This window comes from Lissotriton vulgaris, chromosome 10, assembly GCF_964263255.1.
Source record: "Lissotriton vulgaris chromosome 10, aLisVul1.2, whole genome shotgun sequence".
Taxonomy (NCBI): domain Eukaryota; kingdom Metazoa; phylum Chordata; class Amphibia; order Caudata; family Salamandridae; genus Lissotriton; species Lissotriton vulgaris.
Genome location: NC_141698.1, coordinates 754,947,727 through 754,975,524, shown reverse-complemented (window position 1 = coordinate 754,975,524; position 27,798 = coordinate 754,947,727). Strand labels below are relative to the sequence as shown.

The 27,798-nt window shown below is 44.6% G+C and overlaps 1 protein-coding gene across 1 annotated transcript in view; it reads left to right on the top strand.

Annotated features, from left to right (window-relative positions):
• GPR158 (G protein-coupled receptor 158) overlaps positions 1 to 27,798 on the top strand; it is a 1,459,961-nt gene that overhangs the window by 1,394,931 nt on the left and 37,232 nt on the right. Inside the window, exon 10 of the mRNA XM_086939967.1 lies at positions 13,041 to 13,187. Within this exon, the coding sequence (XP_086796093.1) occupies positions 13,041 to 13,187 (147 nt within the window). The remainder of the gene's footprint in view (positions 1 to 13,040; positions 13,188 to 27,798) is intronic.

Sequence of the window (27,798 nt, the reverse complement as noted above, 5' to 3'; positions counted from 1 at the left end):
TGGTTTATATTGTGTTAGTGCTGTTTTTCCTAATATTGTTTATTTTCTCCTGTCTCTGCCTTTCTGTTGCTTTTCCTTCTGTTTTCACTGCTACTCCACATGCTCGCCTTTCCACTGTTTTGTGTTTCCTGGCTCTTACCCTCCACTTCCTGCCGCAAGCAGAGCCCCACCCACCACCTGGGACTAATTATGGAGGTTGCAATGCAGCCGGGCTGGGGACGTGCCGCTGACACACCAAAGGCAAGCCTGTCTGTGCTTGTCCGTGCCTGGCAAATGCCTAGCCCACGAACCTTGGCTCTTCTACCCCATGCATCAACACCGCTGCAGACCTCAGAGCCCTGGAACCAGGACACATTGACAGCACCTACTGCTGCCACACATCTCCATGCTCCACCAAACAACCATTCTCCTGCCGTACCGTAGCTTCACCTGCAGCACCAAAGCCACCAACAACACCATAGACACTGCAAACTCAACTGCTCTCATCATGCTGACCGAGGCAGCCTCAGCACAACTCCAGCAGATTCTACTCAATGCACGATCGCTTGGCAAACACGCTGCGGAGATCTGGGACACGATCTCATGCCTCACCCAGGATGTCATTTTCGTCACAGAGACCTAGCTATATCCTGTCTCTGCACCCGAAAGCACCATTGGCAACCCCCAAAATCTACAAGGTAACACAGGGGGACCGACTCAACAAACACGTAGGTTGAATTGCTATCATCTACAAGGACAACACCCCCTGCATGACCTCTCCAGATGACAACACAAATAATAGAACATTTCAACTTCCAACTCCACGCTGATGTAAAAAGCACCAACAAAGGCACCCTCCCATACAGACCACCAGCACACATGAGCTAGCTTCTGTTATGCCATCCCTGACCTCTGCACCCTGATCGCCATTGACTCCAAGCACTACATCTTCCTAGGGGATCTTAACTTCCACCTCGACAAACCCAGAGACACCAAGACAACTAACATCCTGGAAAGCATGAGCAATATTGGCCTCAAGCAACTTGTCACAGACCCTACCCACATCGTGGGACACACCCTTGGCCCCATTTTCATGTCTAGTGACATAGTCAAGTACAGCCATATCAAACAGCTCACTTTGACCGACCACTACAGGGTCTACTTCACCATTTCAGGACCTACCACCACTAGCACCATGTCCCCCAGGATCCACACTCAGAGACTGGAAAAAGATATCAGAAGACCAGTGAAATAGTGCTCTGAACTCCCACCTCCCAGACACATCATCCAACCCAGAACGTGCTGCAAAGAGTTTCTCCCAGTGGCTCAAAAAATGCGCCAACGCAATTGCCCCCGCCAAGCCAATCAAATCCAATGGACCTACCAGAAGAGCCAGCTGATTCACTGCATAACTGAAATCCTCCAAATGCAACTGCCGGCAACTAGAAAGGAAGTGGCACACCAGCAAAGAGACAGGAGATCATGCCACCTTCAAGGCAGCACTCAACCAGTACCACCTCATCCTGAAAGAAACAAAGAAGAACCATTGTGAAGGAGTTCTCCAACCCTGCAGCCACAGAGAGCGGAATCACCCCCTCCCAAGAACTATGTGACACCCTGGTGGACTTCTTCCATGACAAGATCTCAGTCATCTACGGAAACTTCAAACCTCAACCCGCCGCCAATAGCATCAAGGCTGGCAAGGATACAAGCTGTAATAAAGCAGGGGTAGCAGCATCAGCTACAGCAACATAAACAATAGAAGCATACACAATTTACATCAATCTCAGTGGGGTTCATAGCAGTTACAAGAGGAACTGTAATACAAGCCACAACCTCTGTGACCACAACCACTACCAGAAAAGCAACAAAGCTACACTATGTGTTACAAACCCCACATGAAAACAAGCTGAACCCACAGTATGGATCTTAGTAGTGACTTTGGCTGCCCGCATGCGACACAGAGGTGGGGTAACAACTGTGCAACCACAGCTGCCACGAAAAGACAGCAGTAGGGACTACAGCACAAATCTCTAATATCACAACAGTAAGAAAAACGTTCATGTGACCAAAGTGACCAAAGCTTTCTTAAAAGCTACTACCACAGCAGGTACAACATCATCTTACAACACAGCATGCACATGATAGCAGTGGCTACAGTTTCTGCAAAAGCTGTGAGCACAGATGGCACTGTAGTAGGGACAACAGCAGCAATAAAGGCTGCCAATAAGGAAGTGATAAAAGTGGTTACCATAGTTGTAACCACAGAAGGGACAACAAAAACACCTGACTCAAAAATAGGGCCAACTGCCACAACCACTAGCACCAAAGCAGCCACAAAAGCTCCCACAATAGCCTCCACCAGAGCAACAACAGCAGTTATCAGAGTAGCAACACCAGTTGCATGCACACCACATACCACAGCTGCCATTATATAAAAAGGACCACACCATCAACCATAGCTGCCACCATAGCAGCAACAAAAGCAGTGAAATATTATGCTCCACAGCAGCATGGACCACAGCCGTAAGGCCCTGATCATAGCCACTTATACAATCTCACCAGAGGCTGCATAAGTGGCAGCATCTTCACCACATCTCTAATAACAGCAGTGAACACAGTAGCAACCACAAGTGCCACCGGAACAGGTGCACTGCAGTAAACCGAGCTGAAACCACATCAATGACACTACCAATGACAACATCAGTCAATACTATAGCTGGGGCAGGAGGTAGAACTACAGCAGACAGGACAGTAAGGACACAGCATTGCAACAGCTGCCACAATAGCATGGACCACAGCAGCAACCACAACTGTAAAGGGATCACAGGAGTAAATACATCTGCAATTGATCGGTTTGGCTTTAATCTGCTAATGCACTTAAACATAGACATGCACAAATGTGCACTGACTATTGGTGCATCATAGCTGTACAACCTCTTGCTTTCAGTGCCTCATATTTGTGCTCCTGGTATTATTCCCTAAGCGTGTGGTGTCATGCAGTAGGTTACACAGTGACACGGCACACAGCGTCTGCTTACTTTTGTACATGCTTGTTTTTGCATCCATTAGTACATTTATAACAGACCTATTGGTTTTGCTAATGATTGTTTTAGAAATGCCATCAGCATTGCTAAGAGCACCGCTTACAACGTTTAAAGAAAAGCAGAACAGAAACAGGATCCATTCATGGCAGAATTAAAAGGTTCCCACTTCAAGGCATGAGTGGGTCTATGCTGCTTGGCACCCATGCATCGCCCATTCCCTGCCAATAGAATGGAAACCTCAACAGGAAAGCTGTGGTATGTTGCTGCTGAGCCACATCTAATATTTACTAGTGAGGTCTAAGGGCAGCCTTCAGTGACACTAGAAGAACTCCCAAAATCCATCTTGTGTGGGACTTCCAGATGCAGCGAATCAGAGACAAGGTGATAAGCTTTGCTCCGGGCAAAATGGGTAAAGTTAATAAATGTTGCCCAACTTTGGTAAATTAAGTTTCCTGACTTCATGGATAAAGGCATAACTTCACCCTGTACTACATATTTAGGGCCTCATTTCAAGTTTAGAGAAGAGGCAGCACTGCAGTAAATTGGTTGTACTTCCGGATCCCCCAAATCACAGTTCCCCCACTCTATTTAAAGTCAGGTGAAGCAACAAATTTACACCAGTGAACCCTCTGTTGGCTCCCCCAGTGTAAACATGCGAACTGCAGGCCCATCCATCAAAGGCCAGTCTGGTCACAGTGTTGGTTATCATGCGCTACATAGGGAAGGGTAACTGTCACTGATTTTCCATGCCTACGTCTGTCATGGAAGACCTGGGGGGCACAAAAGGGAAAATGCCCCCATGTACTGGGAAAATTCTCTGTATGTGTTGCGTCTATTGTTTTTTGTTTGGAAAAATCCTCCACAAATTTTTGCTTTGCCAAGCTTGTGTTTTAAAAATGGTGCCCGTTCAGCAGACCTGTGTATGTTTGTTGCCGCGCTGTACTCGCTAGCCTGCGCCTGTTTGATTGAAAAGCTCGCGCTTGCACTAAAATTGAATTGCTCATTGTTTTAAAATTGTTTTAAAGTACTGCACCACTTACCCGAATCGCCGAATCGCACTGTTGTCCCGGATGCACTCCTAACTCCCCTCCCATAGGCCTCAGTCAATCGGCCGCGACAGGGTGGAGCTTGGAGGCGGGACTGGCCATTCATAACCGGAGTCTTGGCGGGAAGCGGGCAATTGTGTGTTTGTTGCCGCGCTGTACACGCTAGCCTGCGCCTGTTTGATTGAAAAGCTTGCGCTTGCACTAAAATTGAATTGCTCATTGTTTTAAAATTGTTTTAAAGTACTGCACCACTTACCCGAATCGCGGAATTGCACTGTTGTCCCGGACACACACTCCTAACTCCCCTCCCATAGGCCTCAACCAATCGGCCGCGACGGGGTGGAGCTTGGAGGCGGGACTGGCCATTCATAACCGGAGTCTTGGCGGGAAGCGGGCAATTGTGTGTTTGTTGCCGCGCTGTACACGCTAGCCTGCGCCTGTTTGATTGAAAAGCTTGCGCTTGCACTAAAATTGAATTGCTCATTGTTTTAAAATTGTTTTAAAGTACTGCACCACTTACCCGAATCGCGGAATTGCACTGTTGTCCCGGACAAACACTCCTAACTCCCCTCCCATAGGCCTCAGCCAATCGGCCACAACGGGGTGGAGCTTGGAGGCGGGACTGGCCATTCATAACCGGAGTCTTGGCGGGAAGCGGGCAATTGTGTGTTTGTTGCCGCGCTGTACACGCTAGCCTGCGCCTGTTTGATTGAAAAGCTTGCGCTTGCACTAAAATTAAATTGCTCATTGTTTTAAAATTGTTTTAAAGTACTGCACCACTTACCCGAATCGCGGAATTGCACTGTTGTCCCGGACACACACTCCTAACTCCCCTCCCATAGGCCTCAGCCAATCGGCCACAACGGGGTGGAGCTTGGAGGCGGGACTGGGCATTCATAACCGGAGTCTTGGCGGGAAGCGGGCAATTGTATGTTTTTTGCCGCGCTGTACTCGCTAGCCTGCGCCTGTTTGATTGAAAAGCTTGTGCTTGCACTAAAATTGAATTGCTAATTGTTTTAAAATTGTTTTAAAAGTACTGCACGACTTACCCGAATCGCGGAATCGCACTGTTGTCCCGGACACACTCCTAACTCCCCTCCCATAGGCCTCAGCCAATCGGGCGCAACGTGGTGGAGCTTGGAGGTGGGACTAGGGTTCTTATGCAGACCATATGACGGGAGCGCAGCGGGCGTGCCGGCGGCGCGCTGGCGGCGCTCCGAAGGCACGCCAAAGGCAAGCCCGTCTGCGCCCGTCCGTGCCCCTCCGGGCCCAGGGGCCAGGAGCTCTGGTCAAACCACAACATATGTAACTCGATAGAGGGTACCCCACTGTCACCAGGGAACAGGGTACAAAGACAATAAGTCAAAAGGAAATCCCTGGGGAGCACTCGTTATTCTTTCATACCACTCTAGATAAACATATACACCTGAATGGGGAAGGCTAGTTTGTCACACTATAGGGAATATACATTAATTTCCACAACCAAATTGGATCGTTTACAATCTAAATTTTAATAAAAACCATACACATGAAAAACATAAGCGCTTAGATATCACAATTAAAATTTCAAAGAAAATCTTTGAAAGCAAACAATAAAAAGCAATTAATCACAATATTTCATCACAATGTACAATTTAAATTTATAAAAAATGTAGAAACAGAGGAAAACACAGATAGGACATTTCAGACAATCATACATAAAAGCGGTAAACAATAACCTGTGAAAGAACAACCCCTATTTTTTAATGTGGCTACTTGATTTCTTTGCCACTATTTAGTCTCTGGATCCAAAGGCCTACAATTTTTTCATCAATATAAACAACGGTAACAGCAATACATGTACATCAGTTGTTTACTGGGCCCTGATTGGATTCTCTGTGTATGGAAATTGCGTCGACGCGTTTCGGTGCTAGGCAAGTGATATTGTGGCACCTTCTTCAGGACTTCGTTTAGCAGGGTTTCTCGCTTGAGTAAGTGGTAACTTGCACCCTCTCTGCAAATATGTGGAGAGAAAAGTGGGGTGTCACTTGTTATGATTTTAAATTGTCAACCTCTCTCGGATTAGGCTTTCTCTACTAACATTCTGTTCATTGGTTTATCTAGCATGTTCCCATGTTAATAATACCATTGTTCAGATACATATGAGTTAACCATCAGGTTGATTATCAGAGATATATGTCTTATACTCCATTGGCTCTTTACTTTAGGCTTCTCATTTACATTTGCCTCTATAGGCATACACCTGCCCTCCGTTCCATTTCAGTGTGGAAATTATTATTACGGGCAGGAGGGGAGCTCATACAGAACACTTTCAAACATTCAGTACACATTCTTACCCCTTCTATTTGGAGGAGGGTCCAGATTAGTACATCTATGGTGTTCCTTAAATTTCTTCCGAATTACTTCTCAGAGTCCTAGTAGGGTATCAGAAGGTATTGGTATATATTAGAAATACTGATTACATTAGCTGGGACTCTACTGGTAAAGCATAGTTGGTTGGATAGTTTACCTTTCTTTTTTTATTATATAAAAAGGGACTCTTTACATTGGGTACGCTTCTGCTGTTGTTTCCAATCTTTTAAGTTGGTGGGTTGAGTGTCTATATGGAAAAAGAACTGGATATTTACCGTATGACTACCCTCTTCTGGAATGGGGACTGTACCCCAATTTTAACAAAATACCCTTTGGCTCTAATGGTAGGCCTTAGCTGGTTGAATTGTTTACCTTTCTTTTTTTGAAAGAACTCTTTGCATTAGGTTCGTTTCTCCTGTGGTTCCGGTCTTTTAAGTAGAAAGGCTGAATATCTGTGGGGGCAGAGGACAGGGTATTTACCTTATAGCAACCCTCTTTTAGAATGGGAACTGTACTTAGATTGTACCAGATTACCCCTTTAGCCATCTTACCTTAAAATTTTATAAAACTGTCCATGAACGGGCATAGGATTTGCGATCTCCTTGTAAGAACTGGATATGTTCTATTGGGGCAAAACAAAAACAGGAGTATGTTTTAATAGTGGCCCGTGCCCACTGCCTCTATATCTTCTCTGTTTTCTTTCTCTTTAAGGTCTAACGTTTATCATTATATTCCTTTACCTGTCTATATGTTTTCCTCGTGTTAGTATTTATTATATTGTCTGTTGTTACTTAGTGATTTAACAGGTCAAAGTACAGTGTATTCTCAATTCATCCTATATTATTGCTTATACTGCCATAGTTCCGTCATCTTTTCTACTTCTATCCTTGCTACACGTAGGGGGAGAGCACATATATATATGCTCTTCAATGTACTATAACATGGTCAAGTGTGCCAGGGCATTACTGGGTGTCAATACTGCCTGACCCTGTCTTAAACGAGGCTGCCGATTTTCTTAGAGGAGGAAAGTAGATGTTATTATATTGCACTAGACCCTCCCTTTCAAATCGTCCCTTAACCTCGATGTTCGGTCCAACCCCAGGGATTACCCTACGTGCTCCTAGCTGTTTAGCCCTGCCGCGCTGTACTCGCTAGCCTGCGCCTGTTTGATTGAAAAGCTTGTGCTTGCACTAAAATTGAATTGCTAATTGTTTTAAAATTGTTTTAAAAGTACTGCACCACTTACCCGAATCGCGGAATCGCTCTGTTGTCCCGGACATACTCCTAACTCCCCTCCCATAGGCCTCAGCCAATCGGGCGCAACGTGGTGGAGCTTGGAGGTGGGACTAGGGTTCTTATGCAGACCATATGACGGGAGCGCAGCGGGCGTGCCGGCGGCGCGCTGGCGGCGCTCCGAAGGCACGCCAAAGGCAAGCCCGTCTGCGCCCGTCCACGCCCCTCCGGGCCCAGGGGCCAGGAGCTCTGGTCAAACCACAACATATACCTCTAAGGCACTCAAAGCACTAGATCACCCACCATTTTCGTTAGCATCTGATGCCCTTGATCGCATCTCAGCCTACGGCATCATGCAGAAGCTAATGGGCCACCCTACTAATCCAATTGTTACCCCACCTCCCCCCCTAACTATTCACAACTCTCTTCAGGTCCTGTATCATAACACGCGCTCCATGGTGAAGCACCAATTAGATATATTTATGTTGTTAATAACAGAAAAGCCGGATGTACTACTAATCACCGAGACCTGGCTTACCCATGACTCCTCACCGGATATTTTAGCGGAGCTCCCCTCAGACTATTACATTCTCAATGTTAACCGGCTTCCGGGGAAGTCAGGCAGGGGGGTTGCTGCAATCATACATGAAAACCACAAGTTCATTACCACGACCTCTTTAGTTTTACCTGAGGTTGAGAATAGTGTCATCAATCTGGAAACTACTTGTGGCTCCCTGGCCCTGGTACTCATGTACCACCCCCCCAGTCCATGCCCTCCTTTCCCCTCTCCCTCACCGAACAGATGGCGAATCTTATCACCAACCACGCTAGAGTCCCACTTATTCGGGACTTCAATTACTGGTTCAATGACGCTAGCGGGGGCCACACGCGGCTGAACTTTCTGAATTGCTCGCAAGCCTAAATATGACCCAGCTGGTATCTGTCCCTACCCACGTCAAGGGCCACACCCTTGATCAAATCTGGTCACACAATATCACACTGTCAACTCCATTAATTTCCCCTTGCCTTTGGTCGGACCACCATCAAATTGAATTCACAGTGACCGTTAATGGCAGGGCTAAGCCTACTAAAGTGGCGGGAGGCCTGGCCCGCAAATGGAGAACACTTGACTCTCAGGGACTTACTAACTCCTTAGCCACAACCCTTCCCATTATCGACTCTAACTCTAATATTGACTCCATGGAAACAGACATCGCGAACTGGCTATTGGTGGCCTGTGATAAGCATGCCCCCCTTATTAAATACTCTCGGGCTAGACCTGGTAATGCCCATAATTGGTTCACCAGCGACCTAAAGGACCAAAAACTTAAACTCCGACAACTGGAGAGGAATTGGAGGTGCGGTTACTCCAAGGAAGATAGATTACTGTACCTGACAGCTCGTAGGGACTATAAAGCATCCATTTCCACTGCCAAAGCTACACATTTCTCAGAGAGAATACTTATTGCTCACAACAAATTGAGGGAAATTTTTTAAATTGTGCATGACCTTAGCAGCGATGACAGAATTTTACTTAGTCAGGCCCCCACTCAAGAGCTGTGCAATTCTTGGAACAATTTCTTTGTAGAAAAAATTGTGGATATTAAGGCCAGTATTCCCCCCAACGCCCATACGGAATCTCCTGACGACAAACCCAGTAACACACACCTTGACTCACTTCCCAGAGATATGTCATAACACTCTCTCAGAACTCATGACCCGTGTCAAGTCGGGCTCCCCTAATGACTGTTGCCCTCCTTTTCTTCTTAGGGACATCTTCTCGGCCAAAGTATCGTACCCTTCCTTAACGAATCCCTCAGTAAGGGCGTAGTACCTAGCGCCCTCAAAGATGCAACCCTAGTCCCTCTTTTAAAGAAACCTGGGGCAGACCCCTCAAACCTCTCCAACTACCGCCCTATCTCCCTCTTACCCTATCTGACAAAAATTTTGGAGGCTTATCCAGCAAGGTGCCTCTCCAAATTCATCGAAAACTCTGGGTTCTTAGAGCCGAACCAAGCTGGCTTTCGGCCAGCTCACTCGACCGAGTCAGTTATCCTAGCAGTACTGGACACATTGAGAGCAAACGCAGACAGGGGGGTCCCTCAGGCCTTGGTGCTCCTGGATCTGTCGGCGGCGTTCGACATGGTCGACCACAACATCTTGTTGCACTGTGTCGAACAAGCAGGCATTCAAGGCCCTGCATTTGAATGGATCAAGTCATTTCTTACAGGCAGAACACAAGCAGTACGTCTTGGCACCTTTACGGCCCCTAAACTTTCTACCTCATGTGGGGTGCCGCAGGGCTCGTCCCTATCCCCACTACTGTTTAATCTCTATATTCGGCCTCTGATCCACTCACTAAAAACCAGGAACATAACTCTCTTTAACTACGCAGATGACCTTCAGACTGTTTTTCCCTTGGATTCCCCCAATGCCGCTGCTGAATTCCAATCGTGATGCTCCATATCCAGCACTGGATGAACCTCAATCAGTTAAAACTCAACCCAGGAAAAACGGAATTGGTGCTGCCTGGGAACATCGTCGTTCATTGGGAAGCACATTTCTGGCCGAGCGAACTAGGTCCCACCCCCCACCCCTTCCCTCTCAGTGAAAAGTCTAGGGGTGGTCATCGACTCTGACCTCTCGCTCGGAGGACATGTGGGGGCTGTGATTTCTGCCAGCCTCTTCCAATTGCGCAAAATCAGGAAGATCTCTCATCTGCTATCTCACTCAGCCCTTGTACAGGTAGTGATTGCATTAGTACTCGCGCGCTTAGACTTTTCTAACTCCCTCTACATCGGACTACCCCAGACCTTGCTCAATCGTTTACAAATTATCCAGGGCATATTACTATGGCTGAGGGTGTCCACAGGGGATGGAAAGACTGTCTGCTGCTTTTCCGCCCGGTTGACAAGTTCAATATGGTGGCGGTGTCTGTTAGACACCGCCAGCCATATTTGGATGTGGCCTGGAACATGCAATGCTGCCACGGAAAGGCACGCGGGAATTGCTTGCAGGGGCCCGTTGCGGGCCCCCAGGGACTCTGGGGGGATGCACATGGTACCCCCCGCAGTTCCATGCACAACATGGCAGGCACCGCGCGGTGCCTGCCATATTGTCCATGGAAGTGTATGACATGCCTTCCTGGCATTCTGGCGGGGAGTGCTGAATTTACTGCCCACCACAATGTCAGGAATGCAGCATGCGCCCACCACTGGAGCGGGCACATCCTAATGGCCCCCACGGGACCCCCGCCCTTATGGCGGGCGGTCCTATTTCCTGATGGGATGGTGGGCGGGCAAAGTCCACGCACCATCCTAATGACCACCTTAGTTCTTTCCACCCAAGCTGTGCTGCACAGACACAGGCACAGGCTCCCAGGCACTGACGGAGTGCCTAACCAGCCCTCTCAGAACGATCCCAGTGCTTCTCTCATGCTGGGTAATAGCATTGCCAGCATTAGAGCAGCATCTGGATTGGCCTAGGTGAGTCTGAAAGCCTGTGTACGGACTGCCGGGAGTCGAGAGGAGAGGGGCCGAAGAGCACCAAGGCGGTGGCTGGCAGGCATGTTATTTTTTTTTCCTCCCCCGCACTGCCCTCCCCCCATACCTCTCCTTTTGTTTCACAGCAGCCGCCGCAAGCTTTAAAACAGTAGAGAATTTGGACTATCGAGGCTTCAACATTCTTTCATCTTACCCTTGTCAATTAGTCAAATGTTCAAATGGTGATTCTAACCTAACTTCTTGTTGATATATTTCTTCCATTAACTCTTGATTAATCACCCGCACCGTGCACAGTGCTCTGTGCAGATAAAAGCAGCATTCAGCATTACATGTAACAATGAACTTAAAGCAATTAATTACTAAATGGTTTGTGTTTCAGTGCCTGATACTTTTGAATCTCACACCTTTCCTTTTTCCACTTACTAAATGCTAATGAATGACATTTGCATTGCAATTTTTTTCGGAACCATAGGAAAAGGTCAGGTATTATTCCGCTATCCACAACTGTAATAGGTATAGTTAATAATCTTTAAACAAACACACAAGGTACCTTTTTGAGAATAGGAAGTTAGTATTGATTGAATGCGGAAGTTAAGGTAATCATAGAAAATACATATTTTGGGCTGCCTTTAACTGGCTTTGCACGTTCATCGATATCATATTAGAATATATGAGAAATTCGTTTTTACGAAAGGTGTGGAGCATAGGAAAACATTTTTATCTTTTTTTCCTTTGTCTGTGAAAATGAATCTTAGAACCTGACAAGCATTGTTCGTGACTGGCACCTGAGTATTACCAGGGGGTGGTTGCTCCAATCCCCCCATCTAGGCTATGGTTGTAAAAGCCGGTCTTTATGATGCTGCCAAAGACACATTTTTCAACATCGCTTCAAATTATCAGCAGTGCAGACAAGCTACAATGAAAGTGGGTCTAGCGCCTCGAAGGAATTTAATGGACGCAGTGTATAAGTGATATAGAATGTTCTGCTGGCGGCAATACTTCCACTGAAAATCCCGACGCTGGAAAATAGTCCAGAGGAACGTCCAAATTTATATCATTGGCCCCAGCTTCAACCATTTGGAAATCCAATCATAAGCATCTTAAAAAAGGCACAAGTAAGCAGCCACTCTGTCCAAAATGGCCAGCTGACTATGGAGAAGACACTGCTCTTGCCATTAGATTACTTGCCATTACATGCAGGCGAGCAAGAGCAGTGGTCAGAAGCAGGAGAGGGCATTCATCCTAGGGCCAAGGCTTCATCCAATCAAAACTGCTGACCAACCATGAGGATCGAGCCTTTTAATACAAAGACCATGCATTGCATTGTGCCCCTCAATGCAGACGGCTTTACCTCAACAAACCAGAGCAGTAAAGCAATACCTCCATTGCTAATGGTGTTGTCTATGTTTAAGTTTCTGCTACAAGAATTCATTAGCTCGCCGATAAAGTGTTTTCGATTAAACAAAACTACAACTCAAAGTCATGTTAGGTAAACTAATCTGTGTCCCAGAAAATGTCCTGTAACAAATCATTGAAATAAAGCAGATTCCTTTTCCCACAAGATAAAAATATGATGTTTTGAAACTAGTGGTATTACATTGTGGTTTGTGGAGTTTGTACGTAGATATTGTTTAATGCAACTTGAAGTAAGGCTAATACATATCTATTGAACATAATTAAGAGACAACCAGAATTTTTTTCAAAAGACCTAAGATTTGCATGACCCTCATTGTCATTTATGTTTCAGTGAAATGTTATTATATGTAACTGTGAGATGCTGCCAGAAACACATTATCCATTGTCCTTACACTTTAAATTACATGCATCTTTATCAATCGCTTTACCAAAGAAGTTAATTGTGTTCTGGCTTTCATTTTCAGTTTTCACAGTCAAGCAATAACCCACGAGACGATATTGCTACAGAGGCTTATGAAGACGAATTGGACATGGGGCGATCTGGGTCTTATCTGAACAGCAGTATTAATTCAGCATGGAGTGAGCATAGCTTGGATCCGGAAGATATCAGGGTAACGTGAATATATGAATTCAAGAACTCTCGCTTTCTTTCCCCCTCTCTCTCATTTCTCCCCTTCACATACATTCTCTCACTCTCCTCTCGTTTTTTTCTTGTGCGTCCTCCTTCTCTCTTACTGGCTCTTTCACTCTATTTTTTTAGTCTCACCTTATTTGTTGTTTTCTTTCTGTTCAAGAAAATTATATTAATTAAAAATTCGACGGCATGTATGCGAGTTATTGCACTCTACCCTTTCAAAGTGCACTGATCTTGATTTTACGTGCAACTTTGAAGTACTGCATATCAGGGGGCTGCATTCTGATGGGCCTGCCAATGAATAGCTTAGGAGCTTCTGTCTGTAGCAGTTTAAACCATGAAAGACTATTGCACATTTAAAAACTGCATAAAAAAGAACCATGCAGGAAATTGTACTTTTGGAGACACAAAACCATTCCTGCTATATTCTGTCATCCAGAAAGCCCTTGTTTCACTTCTGCATGGGTATGCATCTTAAGCATTCCTAGGGATGCAAGAGTGCATTGGCTACAAACCCAGTGAAACATAACACTGCTTACTTCATCAATAATGAAGGCCTGCAACATCCCCAATGCCATCACTGGTTGCAATACTGAGGACATCACTTATAATATAATAATAATAATATTAATAATAAAAATAAAAATAATAATAACTTGGTACTTATATAGCGCACAACTCACCACCAGGGCATCTAGACTCTGTACTCATACCGCTGTAGGAACCCTTCCTGGTTTTTCCCTGTGAAGTGTCCACTCCTGGGCACCCCCATGGTGAAACCAGGCATCCCAGTGATGTTGGGGCCGTTGTGGAGATTAAGCAAGCTATTGCCCAGAGTTGCAGCGTGGGACCCAAGATTAGAATAGGCACTGAGGCAAGAATTATCAGGTCCAGGGAAATTTTGAGCCCGAGACCAGCCAAGGCAGGAATCAAACCCTGGTCCCGGGCCAGAGCTCTGCATCAAGGTCTGCCGTGCTAACCATTGAGCCACACTTCTAATATCACCCATAAAATGAAGGGGTACATCACTTAAGTCTCTTTCAAAGTAATTTATTGTTGCAGCAATGTCCTTGGGTTGCACTGTCTCCACCTGCCCCACCATAGATATATTTCAGTGGTTTCAGTGGTACTCATTGGATTGTATTTTTAAATAGCTTTTCCAGTCGCCAGACGATGGTAAATCTTGTAAGATAAAATCGGTACTCCATGAGAATGTAATTCTAACCCTCACCCACCTCTGCGCTTCACCCTATATTTAAGCATAGCAATACATTTGCAGCAATATGTTTAGATTACCTCTCTGTGCTTTACTTCTGATACCATAATTCTTCCAACATAGACTGCTCCAAAATGCATGCTTTTTCAACCATGCATACAAAAGATGTAGCTACTTACTCATTCATCCCAAAAGCCATCAAAGTCATAAAAAAGCACTTCACAAACGCCAATACAATGTATATCAAACATGGTTACGTATTCACAGTTTGAGGCTGCATTGTATACACTGTGTGGCTTATTACAATGTCGGTTGGAGTTGTCTCCGACCAACACTGCCTTGGTCTCGGGACTGACCAACTTCTGGTCGGCAGTTCCGACTACCTGTTGCATACTCACTTTTCTCTGTGGGAGCTTGTGTTACGGCCATAAACCGGCCGTATTACAGGCTCCTACAGAGAAATGGGTGTGTGTGTGTAAAGAAGTAAACATCCATTTGTATGCGGTCATTACACCGCATATCATTACTACGTAAGCATTACAACGCATGCGCTGTAATAACTCGTAACCTTTACTACGCATGTTATTACTTCGCATGCGCTGTTACAACGCAAGCGTGGTAATGCGTGTATGGCTGACGAGAGTCACAGTATGGATGAGCTGGCAGCAATGACGGCACACACATGGAATTGCAGTGAGGAGGCTAGAAAGACGGCGTGGTGGAAGGAGAACAGGTGACAACAGAATCGAAGGAGGGGCTCCAGGCACCCACCCAGGAGAGAGAGGCAAGAGGGACTGTTTAATTTTGAAGGGTTTGTGTTTGAGGAGTAGTGATTTTAGTTTAAAGGTAGTGAATGAGTGTAGAGACTTGAGGGGGAATATGTATGTTCGTGCAGAGGGTAGTGATTTAGGGTTTAGAGTAGTTTAATGGTGTTTCAGTAGTGTAGGGTAGTGTAGTGTTTGAGTGTTTTGGTGGTGTTTTCCATTTTTAGATGTGTAGGGTAGTGTATTACCATTTGTCATTTATTGTAGTGTTGTGTTTTAAACTTTTTAAAGAAGAGGTTAAATGTCCTTTTTTAATATGACACATTATTCAGCATACCATTTTTATTACTAGGCAAGTTTTTACTTAGTATACATTAACAGTTTCAATGTAATGGTATGCAAACTAAAAGCTTGCGTAGTAATAGTTATTGCTAAGTAATAACCACGTAGTAATGGCATGTGAAGTAATGGCATGCGAAATAATGTGTCATATTTGTGTAAACCCTACACCCTATGGCATGCACCCCATTGTGCTTGACAGTGACACACAGTGCACGGTTTTACAGGGGGATTCCCTAGGTACCCCCTCAACCACTAACCGTAGTCCACAGAGGCAAGGGGGCTCTGCTCGGGGCCCCAAAAGTCGCTGTCTGACAGCTTTTCCCTGTCGGAAAGGCAAGCACGGAAAGGCTTTGGGAAACCACGATCATAATCCGGACGGCAGAAGCATCATCCATAGGGGATTATGGTGCGGTTCCGATTGGGCGGAAGACTCTGAAAGCTAGTCGGAACCGAATCGGCTGGTTTACGTTCTGACTGCTGACATCGTAAGCAGGCGGTCGGACCGCAAACCGACCATGTCATTCGGAAAACCTCCGACCGCAGTCGGAAAGCTTACCAACCGACATCGTAATCGGCGCGTGTTTTTCTTTGAATGGAAAAAAAGACATACACTCTGGTATTTATGTACCATGGTGTTTCTATGAAGACATTTTTCTTGTTGTAATGTAAGGTAAATATGTTCTGCTGTTATTATTACTATTTTAGCTTTTTTAAAGAATGCTTGCATAACTATATTATTTGAAGATAAAGGTATTCGTCTGGCATTTCTTATTGATGATAAACACCTAAAACTGCTAATATTATAATCTACCCTTCCTTTGTTTCTTGAAGAATTCTCATTGCGTGTGATCCAAACTAACTAATTCCTCAAGTAACAAAACCTGTATTTTTTTTAATTACAAAATTGATTTGAGTGACTGATTCTGCTAGTGGTAAATTGCAGAAGTCTAATTTATATATCTCCACAATTCTCAACAATTATCTCTACACTTACTTGAAACACGCCCCCAGTACTTCCCTTCGAAGACAGTTGTGGAAGCATCTTTTGCATAAAGGCACCTCTTGGTTGACTGTCAGGGTAAGAACTGATATATATATATATATACTGTTTCAAATAAATATTGTTTCCTAAATGTCATTTGCTAAAATATAGCCCAATTGGGAGTTTTCTATTTAGTATTTCCAATGAGGAGATATGTCTGTACAATGTCTTTACGACACAATATGTATTTGTTTATGTTAGGTGATATTATGACAATTATATTCTAGTGCCTTGCCTTCCTGGTAGTTCATTGAGGAAACTTTAAACAATGCAAAATAGAGATGGTAACATAAAATTCATCCACAAATTTGTGTACCAATTCAAGTTATTTTTCTGAATATCCATTGGCTGTTTACACAGTAAAAATATGTTTCTAAATCCTGTGCATTACTCACAGGGACGTCTACTATCCAGGCATTACATTTGTAATAGGCAATAGAGCGTTGCAACCTGGTGGTAACCACTACGAGTAGGCATATGGGGGAATAGAATTCTGTGCTGCTGTGCACCTTTATTTGTAGAGGTGCTGTATTGTGCTTAAAGATGTTTAGTATTTGAAAGTGTATCTTCTTAGAATATGCCTTTCGCCAAGTATTTGGGAGGCTTGACACTTCAAATGTAAACTGCTTAGCATCTGGTAAAATGATCCTTCTAACACTCAGCTAATGATATGGGATGGAAGTAAAAAGGAAGTCTGGATGTAGAGTTGAAAAACAAACACTTGAACAATGTTAATAATTGGAAAGTGGAGTGACACAGAATATATAATGCTAAAGAAAACTAAACATGTGTCTTTATTTCAGCACAGAGTGTATGTCCAATGCAAACCTATAGTCAATGGTTTCTAATTAACTTTCGAAGGGTAGGTGTGCTCTCACTGAGATAATTGGGTAGGTTTAAAAAAAAAACATATTTTAAGAAATGCAGGAGAAAATGGAAATCTAAAACCGCCATTTCTGACACAAGTTTGGGTGAGAGTTCACTTTTCCCGCTTTGAACCTCATCCTTTGCTGACAACGGGCTTTAGATAATGCGTTGGTCTGAACAGTCTGAACAGTGCATCAATGTGGTGTTCAAGCCTTGGAATGGAATAGACCACATTATTTTTTTTGCTTTTCCTACATTGAAACTAATCTACCAATCCAAAGGAGCAGTGATCTTTCTAAACTCTTTATTACATGGATAGAATTATATAGAATGGATGTCTTAAGAGCTACTCTACGTGTAGACTTCATTTTTATTCAATATGCCTGTCTCTGGGCAGAAACTTAAACTGATAACATCTCCTTAATGGTCTATATGAATGAACTGTAGCTAATCCATTGCAAGATGGCATGGTAACAGAAACTGATTGCCAAAATACCAACTCGCAAAATATTGTGTCGTACATACTTTTTAATAAAAATACTACCCTATTGGAGTTAATTATCCGCATCGCTGCGGCGGCTTTTCCCGCTGTCTGCGACAATTTGCGAAAAGCCGCTTTACGTGACGAGCTCAGCTCGTCATCCGCACACGACTACCGTGGCTGATGACGAGCTCTGCAGCGAAGCGGTTATAGAAAATGTACACCCAATGGAACACTATTTTTGCAAACAATGTATAGAGCACAGTATTTCTGTCAGATGATATTTTTCCTTATCTATTCTAAGAAACAGTATTGCCAGATAAGTCTGCCTAAATGATGAACATCGATAGACTGGTAAAGCGCACAGTGTAGATGGCCTCACATTTTGCTGTTCCACTGCTGTAACCTTTCTGTATACTGTATACAACAATCAGCAGATTATTTGTTGTTACCTTTTCCTTGGTTTTAGCTGGGCTATGCTAGAGCTGTGTCATCTGGCATTTGTGGAAGGATGGGTTTACAGGAGTTGGAATGCACAAAAGTATATGGTTTAGGAAACTGCTGTTTCAGATGGGGTACAGAACTGCTGTGGATGTGGTGTGAAAGGAGCAGTACTACAGAAAGAGAAGGAGGAACTGAAGTGTGTGAGAGAATTAGAAAAGCAGCTGAACTCATGTGAGAGAATTAGGAAAGCAGCATATCAGGGGAGTAACATGACTCTCTAAGAACAATTACTTGAACTTTTGAGTTCCAAAAGGGCTAGGTCAGCATGAATATTAATGTCATGAAAGAATGATGGTCGGCTTGAGAAATGGTAGTTGTAGGAAAGTGGGTTACTGGTTCAGGAGGGTGAAACTCCACTCAAGCAGCAACCACAATTCTTGTCCTGGTGAAATACAAGCAGCCCCAAATTTACCTGTGCTCAACCCCCAGGTAGCTTGGCCCAAAATCAGTCAGATTTAACTTAGAGGCAATGTGTAAAGTACTTCAAACAATATTTAATTGGCAGTATGACAAGAAAAATCCCACACCAATTTAGAAAAATAGAGTAAAATGTAATAAATCATTTGAGACCACAATGACACAAATCCAATTAGTAGAACTGGAGAGATGTACTTTCAAAGATTTGGGAAAAATAGAGCTTAAACGCATAAAGTGCCAACTGTGTTTATCTGTTTGTGCCAGACCGGGACAAAGTTACAATTTCAGGCCGACTGCGATGGAGTGCGGGCTAGATATAAGGACCAAGTGGGGCTTTGTATTGTCTAGTGTCAGTTCTGAGGGACTGCGAGGACCATCATGTGAGGTGCTGCATCGGGTTACATTGCGCTGTGTTGGTTCCAATGAAGCTGTGCATGAAGGCTTTGTGAGGCTTCACATCAAGTCGCATTGGTTACAATGAAGTTGGCAGCTGGGTGGAAAGTCTTGGCGTTGCTTTGCATCACTTGGAGTTGATTCTGTTGAGGCTGGCAGCTGAGCAGCAAGGCTCTGTTGGATCTGCGCCACTTGCCATTGGTTCCGATGAAGCTTGTGGATGTGTAGCGAGGCTTTGTAGGGCTTTGCGCCATCCAAGGGTCCAGGACTGGGGGCATCTCATTAGGGTTAGAATCAACAGCAGGCAGGGTCCAGGTGCAGGGCCCAAGAGAGTTGGCGCCTTTTCTGTGCCTGAGGCTCAGGAGGCCAGTAAACTAGTCCTTAGAGTCACTCTGATGGTCCTGGGTTCAAGATGTAGTCCAATTCCTTTTCAGGGAAGGGCAGCAGAGTTGCAGGCCTTCTTGCATCAGAGCAGCACAGCAGTCCTTCCTCTAAGTCTTTCACAGGTCCAGATGTGTACTGAAGAGTTGGATCTGTGGGTCCACTGTTAATTGACAACACCCATTCTCCATTTGTCTCAGAGCAATACACAAAGAGCAACTGACAGCTACACATAGTCATGTGACCCACAATACAGCTGCAGTCACCAAATGGCTAGGACAAGAAAATGGCAACTTGGTAAAAGTGGCATTTCAGATTTGTGACTCGAAATTAGGGGTGGGCTGAACTCACGGAGTTTCATTCTGTGTAATTGTGTGGAGTTACATGAAAACTCTGCGAGATTCCGAGGCGTTCCGAGAGCGGGCGGAAATCGGCACTTGATTTTTCAAACAGCGCCAACAGCACCATGCAGCACGCCAGAGGGTGCTGCTTCTTTGCTGCCGCTCAAGTAGATTTTTCTAATGGAATGACAACAACTTTCCAACCATGAATGGTCACGACTACACACATTGAGAAAATCTTGCCAGGTGCCCGAAAATGGCACTTGGGGATTCCAATTCTTGTTCATGCTTGCCAACTTACTTTTAGTGAGCCGCTCATGGAAAAAACTCTGCCACGTGGCAGTTGGTGGAGTTTGGACAGAACTCTGCAGTAAAAGCAGAATGCAGATTGGCCAAAACTCCACAAACTGTGCTGGCAGAGCGTAATCTATCAGCTACCCCTACCTAAATTCTGACTTTACCATTGAAGAGGGTTTTATATTACAATTTTTTAAGACACCAAGTTCAATGTTCCTACTTGGTCCCAATTAAAATTAATCACTTATTAAATATAATACAATAATACAATGTTATCATATGGGCGATGTAGAGTCTAGTGAGGAACTAATGTGAGTTTTTCACTGCTGCCAGGACATGTAAAGCTGAAAAGTGCATATCCAACATTTCAAATACACTGCACCCTGCCCTCTTGGCTGTGTAGGTCCTACCCTAAGGGTGACCTATATGTAATAAAAAGGAAGGTTTGGCCCAGGTAAAAGGTACATTTTGCCAGGTCGAGTTGGTAATTTAAAACTGCACACACAGACTGCAATGGTAGGCCTAAGACATGTTTAAAAGGCTAATTAAGTGGGTGGCACAATAAGTGGCCCTGGGTACAAGTACTGCCACTTTACCAGGACTTACAAGTACATTAAATGTGCCCATTGTGTGGAAACCAATATTACCATGTTTTAGAGAGATAGCAGAAGCAGTTTAGCACTGCGTACTAAGGCCAGCAAAACCGAAGTCAGCAAAAACAAGAGGATCGAAGGCAAAAAGTTGGGGGGGGGGGGGGACCATGGCAAGGATGCCAGGTCCAACTGGTGTAAGGAGGAATAGAGACGGGAAGAGCTGAGGAATAAGGGTGTTATTGGATTAATAGATTCAGATCAACACAGTTTCATAAAGGTAAACACAATTGATAACCTACAGAGAAGTATGAGGATGGATGTAGATGAACGGGAATCATCAGTTACGTAGGCTGCAGATTTTATATGTGGATGGAGGACCTATTGATAAATGGATATGGATCATATGGCAAGCATATTTCCTGGACACACTGGACAGTATGAGCATGGTTTTCTTATGACAGAATATCCGATATGTCCATCAGAAATATCCCCCATAAAGACCCTATCCCCCATAAAATCTGGAAGACCTCCGGAGAGGAACTCTTTCCTACTCTCTGCAGGATCTGTAATCAATCTCTGTGCAGTGGCACAGTTCCTGCTTCTTGGAAGCAGGCTCTTGTTTGCCACTTTTAAAAAAGCCCTCCCTAAATCCGGAGTGCCTACAGAATTACAGACCCATCTCCTTGCTACCATTCCCTGCAAAAATCGCTGAGCGTTGGGTGAGCTCATGTCTCTCCAAACATTTGGAGCAGCATCAATTCCTGGACGAAGTACAATTCGGTTTCCGCCCAGCCCATGGCACCGAAACAGCCCTACACACTGCTATGGAGGACCTTCGATTGCGTGCAGACAGGGGTCAGGCAGTAGCTCCAATTCTGCTGGACCTGTCTGCTGCATTCAACACGGTTAATCGTGGGATTCTATTGGAGAGACTGGGGGAAGCCGGGGTGGGTGTTACTGCCTTGCATTGGTTTCGTTCCTTCCTGCGGGATAGGAAGCAGGCTGTAACCCTTCCTCCGTTCCAATCAGTCTTCTCCCCGGTATCTCATGGGGTGCCTCAGGGCTCGATTTTATTTAACGTTTATCTCAAACCATTGATCACGTTGATAAAATCTTACCGGCTGAAGGCTATCAACTACGCAGACAACACTCAACTCATCCTCTCTTGGGAGGGTGAGGAATCGATTCCTCTAGAATCCTTTCCTGACTGTCTGCGAGGCACGGCTGGCTGGCTACACAACAACTCACTGCAGTTTAATGCCTCCAAAACTGAGGTCTTGTTCTGTGCCGGAAGACGGATCCCTCGCCCTTTCTCGATGGAGTTTTGGCCCCCAGAATCCTCAGAAAAACCCCAGCCGGTCGCTGCTGTTCGCAACCTGGGGGTTATGATGAACAACAAACTCAGCATGGAAGCCCAGGTTGCGAAAACAGTGTCCACCTGTTCGGCCCTCATTCGATCCCTACGTAAGATCCTGCCACTACTCCCCTTACAGGCCCGAGCGTTAATAGTCAGGTGCACTATTCTAAGTCGCCTTGACTATTGTAATGCGCTGCTACTAGAGTCTCCGGCCTTCCTGTTGGGCAGACTTCAAAGAGTACAATCTGCCGCTGCTAAACTGGCCCTTGGTTGGCCGAGGAGATCTTCTACCACAGCAGCGATGGCCGAACTCCACTGGCTCCTGTTGAAACAACGAGTGGCCTTTAAATCCCTCTGTTTTGTTTTCAAGGCCTTGCATGGACTTGGGCCCAGCTCTCTGCAAGCCATGTTTCACTGGTACTCTCCAACCAGAGCACTTCGCTCTACAACGGCATGCCTTGTAAAAGTGCTGAGATTTAAAAAAGCTTGGACAGGAGGCAGATCTTTCAAAGTTGCGGCTGCTAAACTCTGGAATAGTATGCCCCTAGATATCCGTCGAACGAAAGAACTCCTTCCCTTTAGGAAAAGTGTCAAGACTTGGCTGTTTCCTAAATATTAACCTGCTGGCCACTGTATTGCTGTTCCCCACGTGCTTCCCCCACCCCCAGAGATATCTCAGTGCCAGGATGCCTGTAAGGTGACAGCCGCGCTATACAAGTGTTTTAAATAAAAAAATAAAAAAATAATGATCCTGTTACTAGGGTGCAAATTTATGCCATACAAACAACTGATCCATTTAAAGCTAGTCCACTGGGTCTAAAATCACATCAAACATCACAACCCAATACATAATGCATTCACACGGCTGTCACATAAATACCTACATCCTACAGTTGTCACACAAATACACTAAGTAGTATACCTGTGTGCAAACAAAATACAACTAGCAATATTTTGCAGTTACAATGAAAGGTACTTTCAAACAGACGGTTCCTGCATATATGTACACATCTTCACCCAAGGGGATGTTCAGGCTACCAACACCTTAGTTGCCACCTTTTTTGCATGGCCATCTCTATGCATTCTACAGTTTCATGCAGCGAGATTTCCACACAGAAATGTTGGGGTTTAACAACAACAGGAAATTGTTTAGTTGGTTTGCTAATGAGACGTTCATGGTTGCTTAGCGTAGATGATTACCCATTACTAATAATGTCTTCATGTTGTCAAGCAGGGATCTTTTCTTTAGTTTTTTTTATTAGCTTGCCACCCTTACAAATTTGGAGAATGATGCTAGTTCCACCATTCTAGCCTCACAACAGCACTCACACAGGCACATTTCAAAATCAACTCAAATTCAGACAGCCAACACCTCTCTCTCTCTCTAGACATATATTAAGGAAAATAACAGAGGTTAAAGCTTTGTTATAGTTAGAAAATTGTATTCATTCTTTCTATAGAGACCAAACCCTAACTAAATAAAAGTTACAATTTGAGAATTGCAAAACGAAATGTAATAAAAAATTCGCACATTTTTTTGCGATTCATTGGCATTCCTTAATTGCGATTAGTAAATTGCCAATCGCAATTAAGGAATACCTTCTCATTCATTCCTATGGGCTAGGAGGCCCATAGGAATGAATGGGAAGACATTCTCAATTTGCGATTCGCAATTAGAGAATCACAAATTGAGAATGCAATTTCAAGGGTGCCAGGGTGTCAAAAGGACACCCTGTTGCACCCCTGAAATATGTATATTTGCATATGTGGCGCACATACATGCCCTCAGAGCATGTATGTGTGGCACATGGCACTTTGAAAAAAGCAAATAAGTAATTTTTCAAAGAATTCGCAAATTACCACCAACTGCCAGTTGGTGGTAATTTGCGATTTCTTATGCCAAATTCGCACAACTTAGGTGCCTTCTAAATCGCATTTAAGGAATCGCAATATCTGATTCCTTAAATGTAATCACAAAATAGAGAATCGCAATTTTGCGATTCTCTAATTTGCAATGCCCTTTTGGGATGATACATCCCAAAAGGGCTTTTCCCGTTCGCAAACGGAACGATTCTGTGAATCGGCCCGTTTGCGAACGGGAAAAGGGCTTGATACATATGCCCCTATAACTTTATTTATTCTTTAGATACATATCAAACTTAAACTACACAAGAATTCTAAATTCCAAACGTATAACTTTAATTTATAATTTATGCAACACCTACAAATTTTACTTGTGCACCTCCATACACAATGTATTGAACTCAGTAGCCACACTACATTAACTATAACTCACCCTTCGATCATGCACTGCGTTCTTAAACATCATGTGATTTGCAATGTCATAATGTTATTATAAATGGTATTATTATAAAAGATATATGTATTATAAAATACAAGAGTATAATAAGTACATTGGAGTGGCATATAGTAGAGTGGTGTAGACAGGAGTGGCATGAAGTGGAATACCATAGCTTTTAGTGGCATAGAGTGGAGTGGCATACAATGGAGTAGCATGGAGTGGAGTGATGTAGAGTAGAATAGTGTTCATTGTATTGGTGTACAGTGGAGTCACATACAGTGGAATAGAGTAAAGTGGAGGGGCCTATAGTGGAATGGCATACAGTAGATTAGCTTCGCTTGAAGGGCCGCATAGTGGAGTGGTGTAGACTGGAGTGTCAAAGAGCAGAATGGTGTAAAGTGCAGTAGTGTAGAGTGGAATAGTATAGAGTGGAGTGGGGTATGCTTCAGTGGGGTAGGGTGTTGTGGCATACAGTGCAAAAGTGCACAGCAGAGTGCCATACAGTGGAGTGTTGTAAAGTGGAATAGCATAAAGTGGAGTGGTGTAGACTACAATAACATCAACAGCAATAGCATACAATGGAGTGGTGTCGAGAGGAGAGGCTTACAGTGGAATATGGTAAGGTGGGGTGGCATAGAGTAAAAATGCCTATAGTGAAGGGATCGAGTGGAGTGTCAGGGAGTGTAGTGATGTACACGGGAATAGCATATAGTGGAGTGGCATACACTGGAGTGTTGTAAAGTGGAGTGGCAATTTTGGAAAAGGTGATGGACAGAGTTTCTGAATGATGCAGAATACTCCTACCCAGTCAAGAGATCAGGGCTTGATCCATCACCGTTTTTTAGCTCACTGCACCATCCCAGCTTCAGAACCTGGCTATATGCAAATTAGTCTGTTCCTGTCCCAGTGCATGATGGGAACAGGGCAAACCAAACTACCAAGCCAATTCTTATACTGGGAAGGAGACAAGCTACCGGGGACCGGTTTCTGGCATTTCAGCCTCGTCGGCCCGGCTTGCTTGAATCCTGATGGTGCAATGAGCTAGGGACTCACGTCTGAGTATACCCTCCCACACATAGTGTGGATAAAATCAATTTTGGAAAAGGTGATGGACAGAGTTTCTGAATGATGCAGAATACTCCTACCCAGTCAAGAGATCAGGGCTTGATCCATCACCGTTTTTTAGCTCACTGCACCATCCCAGCTTCAGAACCTGGCTATATGCAAATTAGTCTGTTCCTGTCCCAGTGCATGATGGGAACAGGGCAAACCAAACTACCAAGCCAATTCTTATACTGGGAAGGAGACAAGCTACCGGGGACCGGTTTCTGGCATTTCAGCCTCGTCGGCCCGGCTTGCTTGAATCCTGATGGTGCAATGAGCTAGGGACTCACGTCTGAGTATACCCTCCCACACATAGTGTGGATAAAATCAATTTTGGAAAAGGTGATGGACAGAGTTTCTGAATGATGCAGAATACTCCTACCCAGTCAAGAGATCAGGGCTTGATCCATCACCGTTTTTTAGCTCACTGCACCATCCCAGCTTCAGAACCTGGCTGTATGCAAATTAGTCTGTTCCTGTCCCAGTGCATGATGGGAACAGGGCAAACCAAACTACAAAGCCAATTCTTATACTGGGAAGGAGACAAGCTACCGGGGACCGGTTTCTGGCATTTCAGCCGTCTTCGGCCCGGCTTGCTTGAATCCTGATGGTGCAATGAGCTAGGGACTCACGTCTGAGTATACCCTCCCACACATAGTGTGGATAAAATCAATTTTGGAAAAGGTGAAGGACAGAGTTTCTGAATGATGCAGAATACTCCTACCCAGTCAAGAGATCAGGGCTTGATCCATCACCGTTTTTTAGCTCACTGCACCATCCCAGATTCAGAACCTGGCTGTATGCAAATTAGTCTGTTCCTGTCCCAGTGCATGATGGGAACAGGGCAAACCAAACTACCAAGCCAATTCTTATACTGGGAAGGAGACAAGCTACCGGGGACCGGTTTCTGGCATTTCAGCCTCGTCGGCCCGGCTTGCTTGAATCCTGATGGTGCAATGAGCTAGGGACTCACGTCTGAGTATACCCTCCCACACATAGTGTGGATAAAATCAATTTTGGAAAAGGTGATGGACAGAGTTTCTGAATGATGCAGAATACTCCTACCCAGTCAAGAGATCAGGGCTTGATCCATCACCGTTTTTTAGCTCACTGCAAAAACGGTGATGGATCAAGCCCTGATCTCTTGACTGGGTAGGAGTATTCTGCATCATTCAGAAACTCTGTCCATCACCTTTTCCAAAATTGATTTTATCCACACTATGTGTGGGAGGGTATACTCAGACGTGAGTCCCTAGCTCATTGCACCATCAGGATTCAAGCAAGCCGGGCCGAAGACGGCTGAAATGCCAGAAACCGGTCCCCGGTAGCTTGTCTCCTTCCCAGTATAAGAATTGGCTTTGTAGTTTGGTTTGCCCTGTTCCCATCATGCACTGGGACAGGAACTGACTAATTTGCATACAGCCAGGTTCTGAAGCTGGGATGGTGCAGTGAGCTAAAAAACGGTGATGGATCAAGCCCTGATCTCTTGACTGGGTAGGAGTATTCTGCATCATTCAGAAACTCTGTCCATCACCTTTTCCAAAATTGTAAAGTGGAGTGGCATACATTGAAATAGTACAGCATATAGTGGCATGGAGTGGAGTAACATACAATACAGTCAAATAGAGTTGAGTGGAGTGGGGTGTTGTAAACTGGAGTGGTGTACAGTGGAGTTGCGCACAGTGGAGTGCTATATAGTGAAATAGCTTACAGTGGATTGTCATTGAGTGGAGAGGCATAAAGTGGATTAGCATAGAGTGGAGTAGCGTAGAGTATAGTAGAGTGGAATAGCCTGGAGTGGAGTGGCATAAGCTGGAGTGCCGTAGAGGTTAGGATTGTGCTGTGGAGTGGAGTGCCATACAGTGAGATAGCATAGAGTGGTTTGGTGTAGAGCGAAGTAGCTTACAGTGGAATAGTATACAGTGGAGTTTCGTACAGTGTAGTGGTGTGGAGTGGAGTGGAATTTCTGAAGAGTGGAGTGATGTAGAGTGGAGTGTAGTTGAGTGGAACAGCATAGAGTGGAATAACGTACAGTATAGTGACATACAGTTCAGTAGTGTACAATGGAATATTATACAGTAGAATGGTATAGAGTGGAGTTGGGTAGAGTGGAGTGGTGTACAGTAGCAGAAAGTGTAGTGGCATAGACTGTAGCTGCAAAGAGTGGAATAGCATACCGTGAACTGG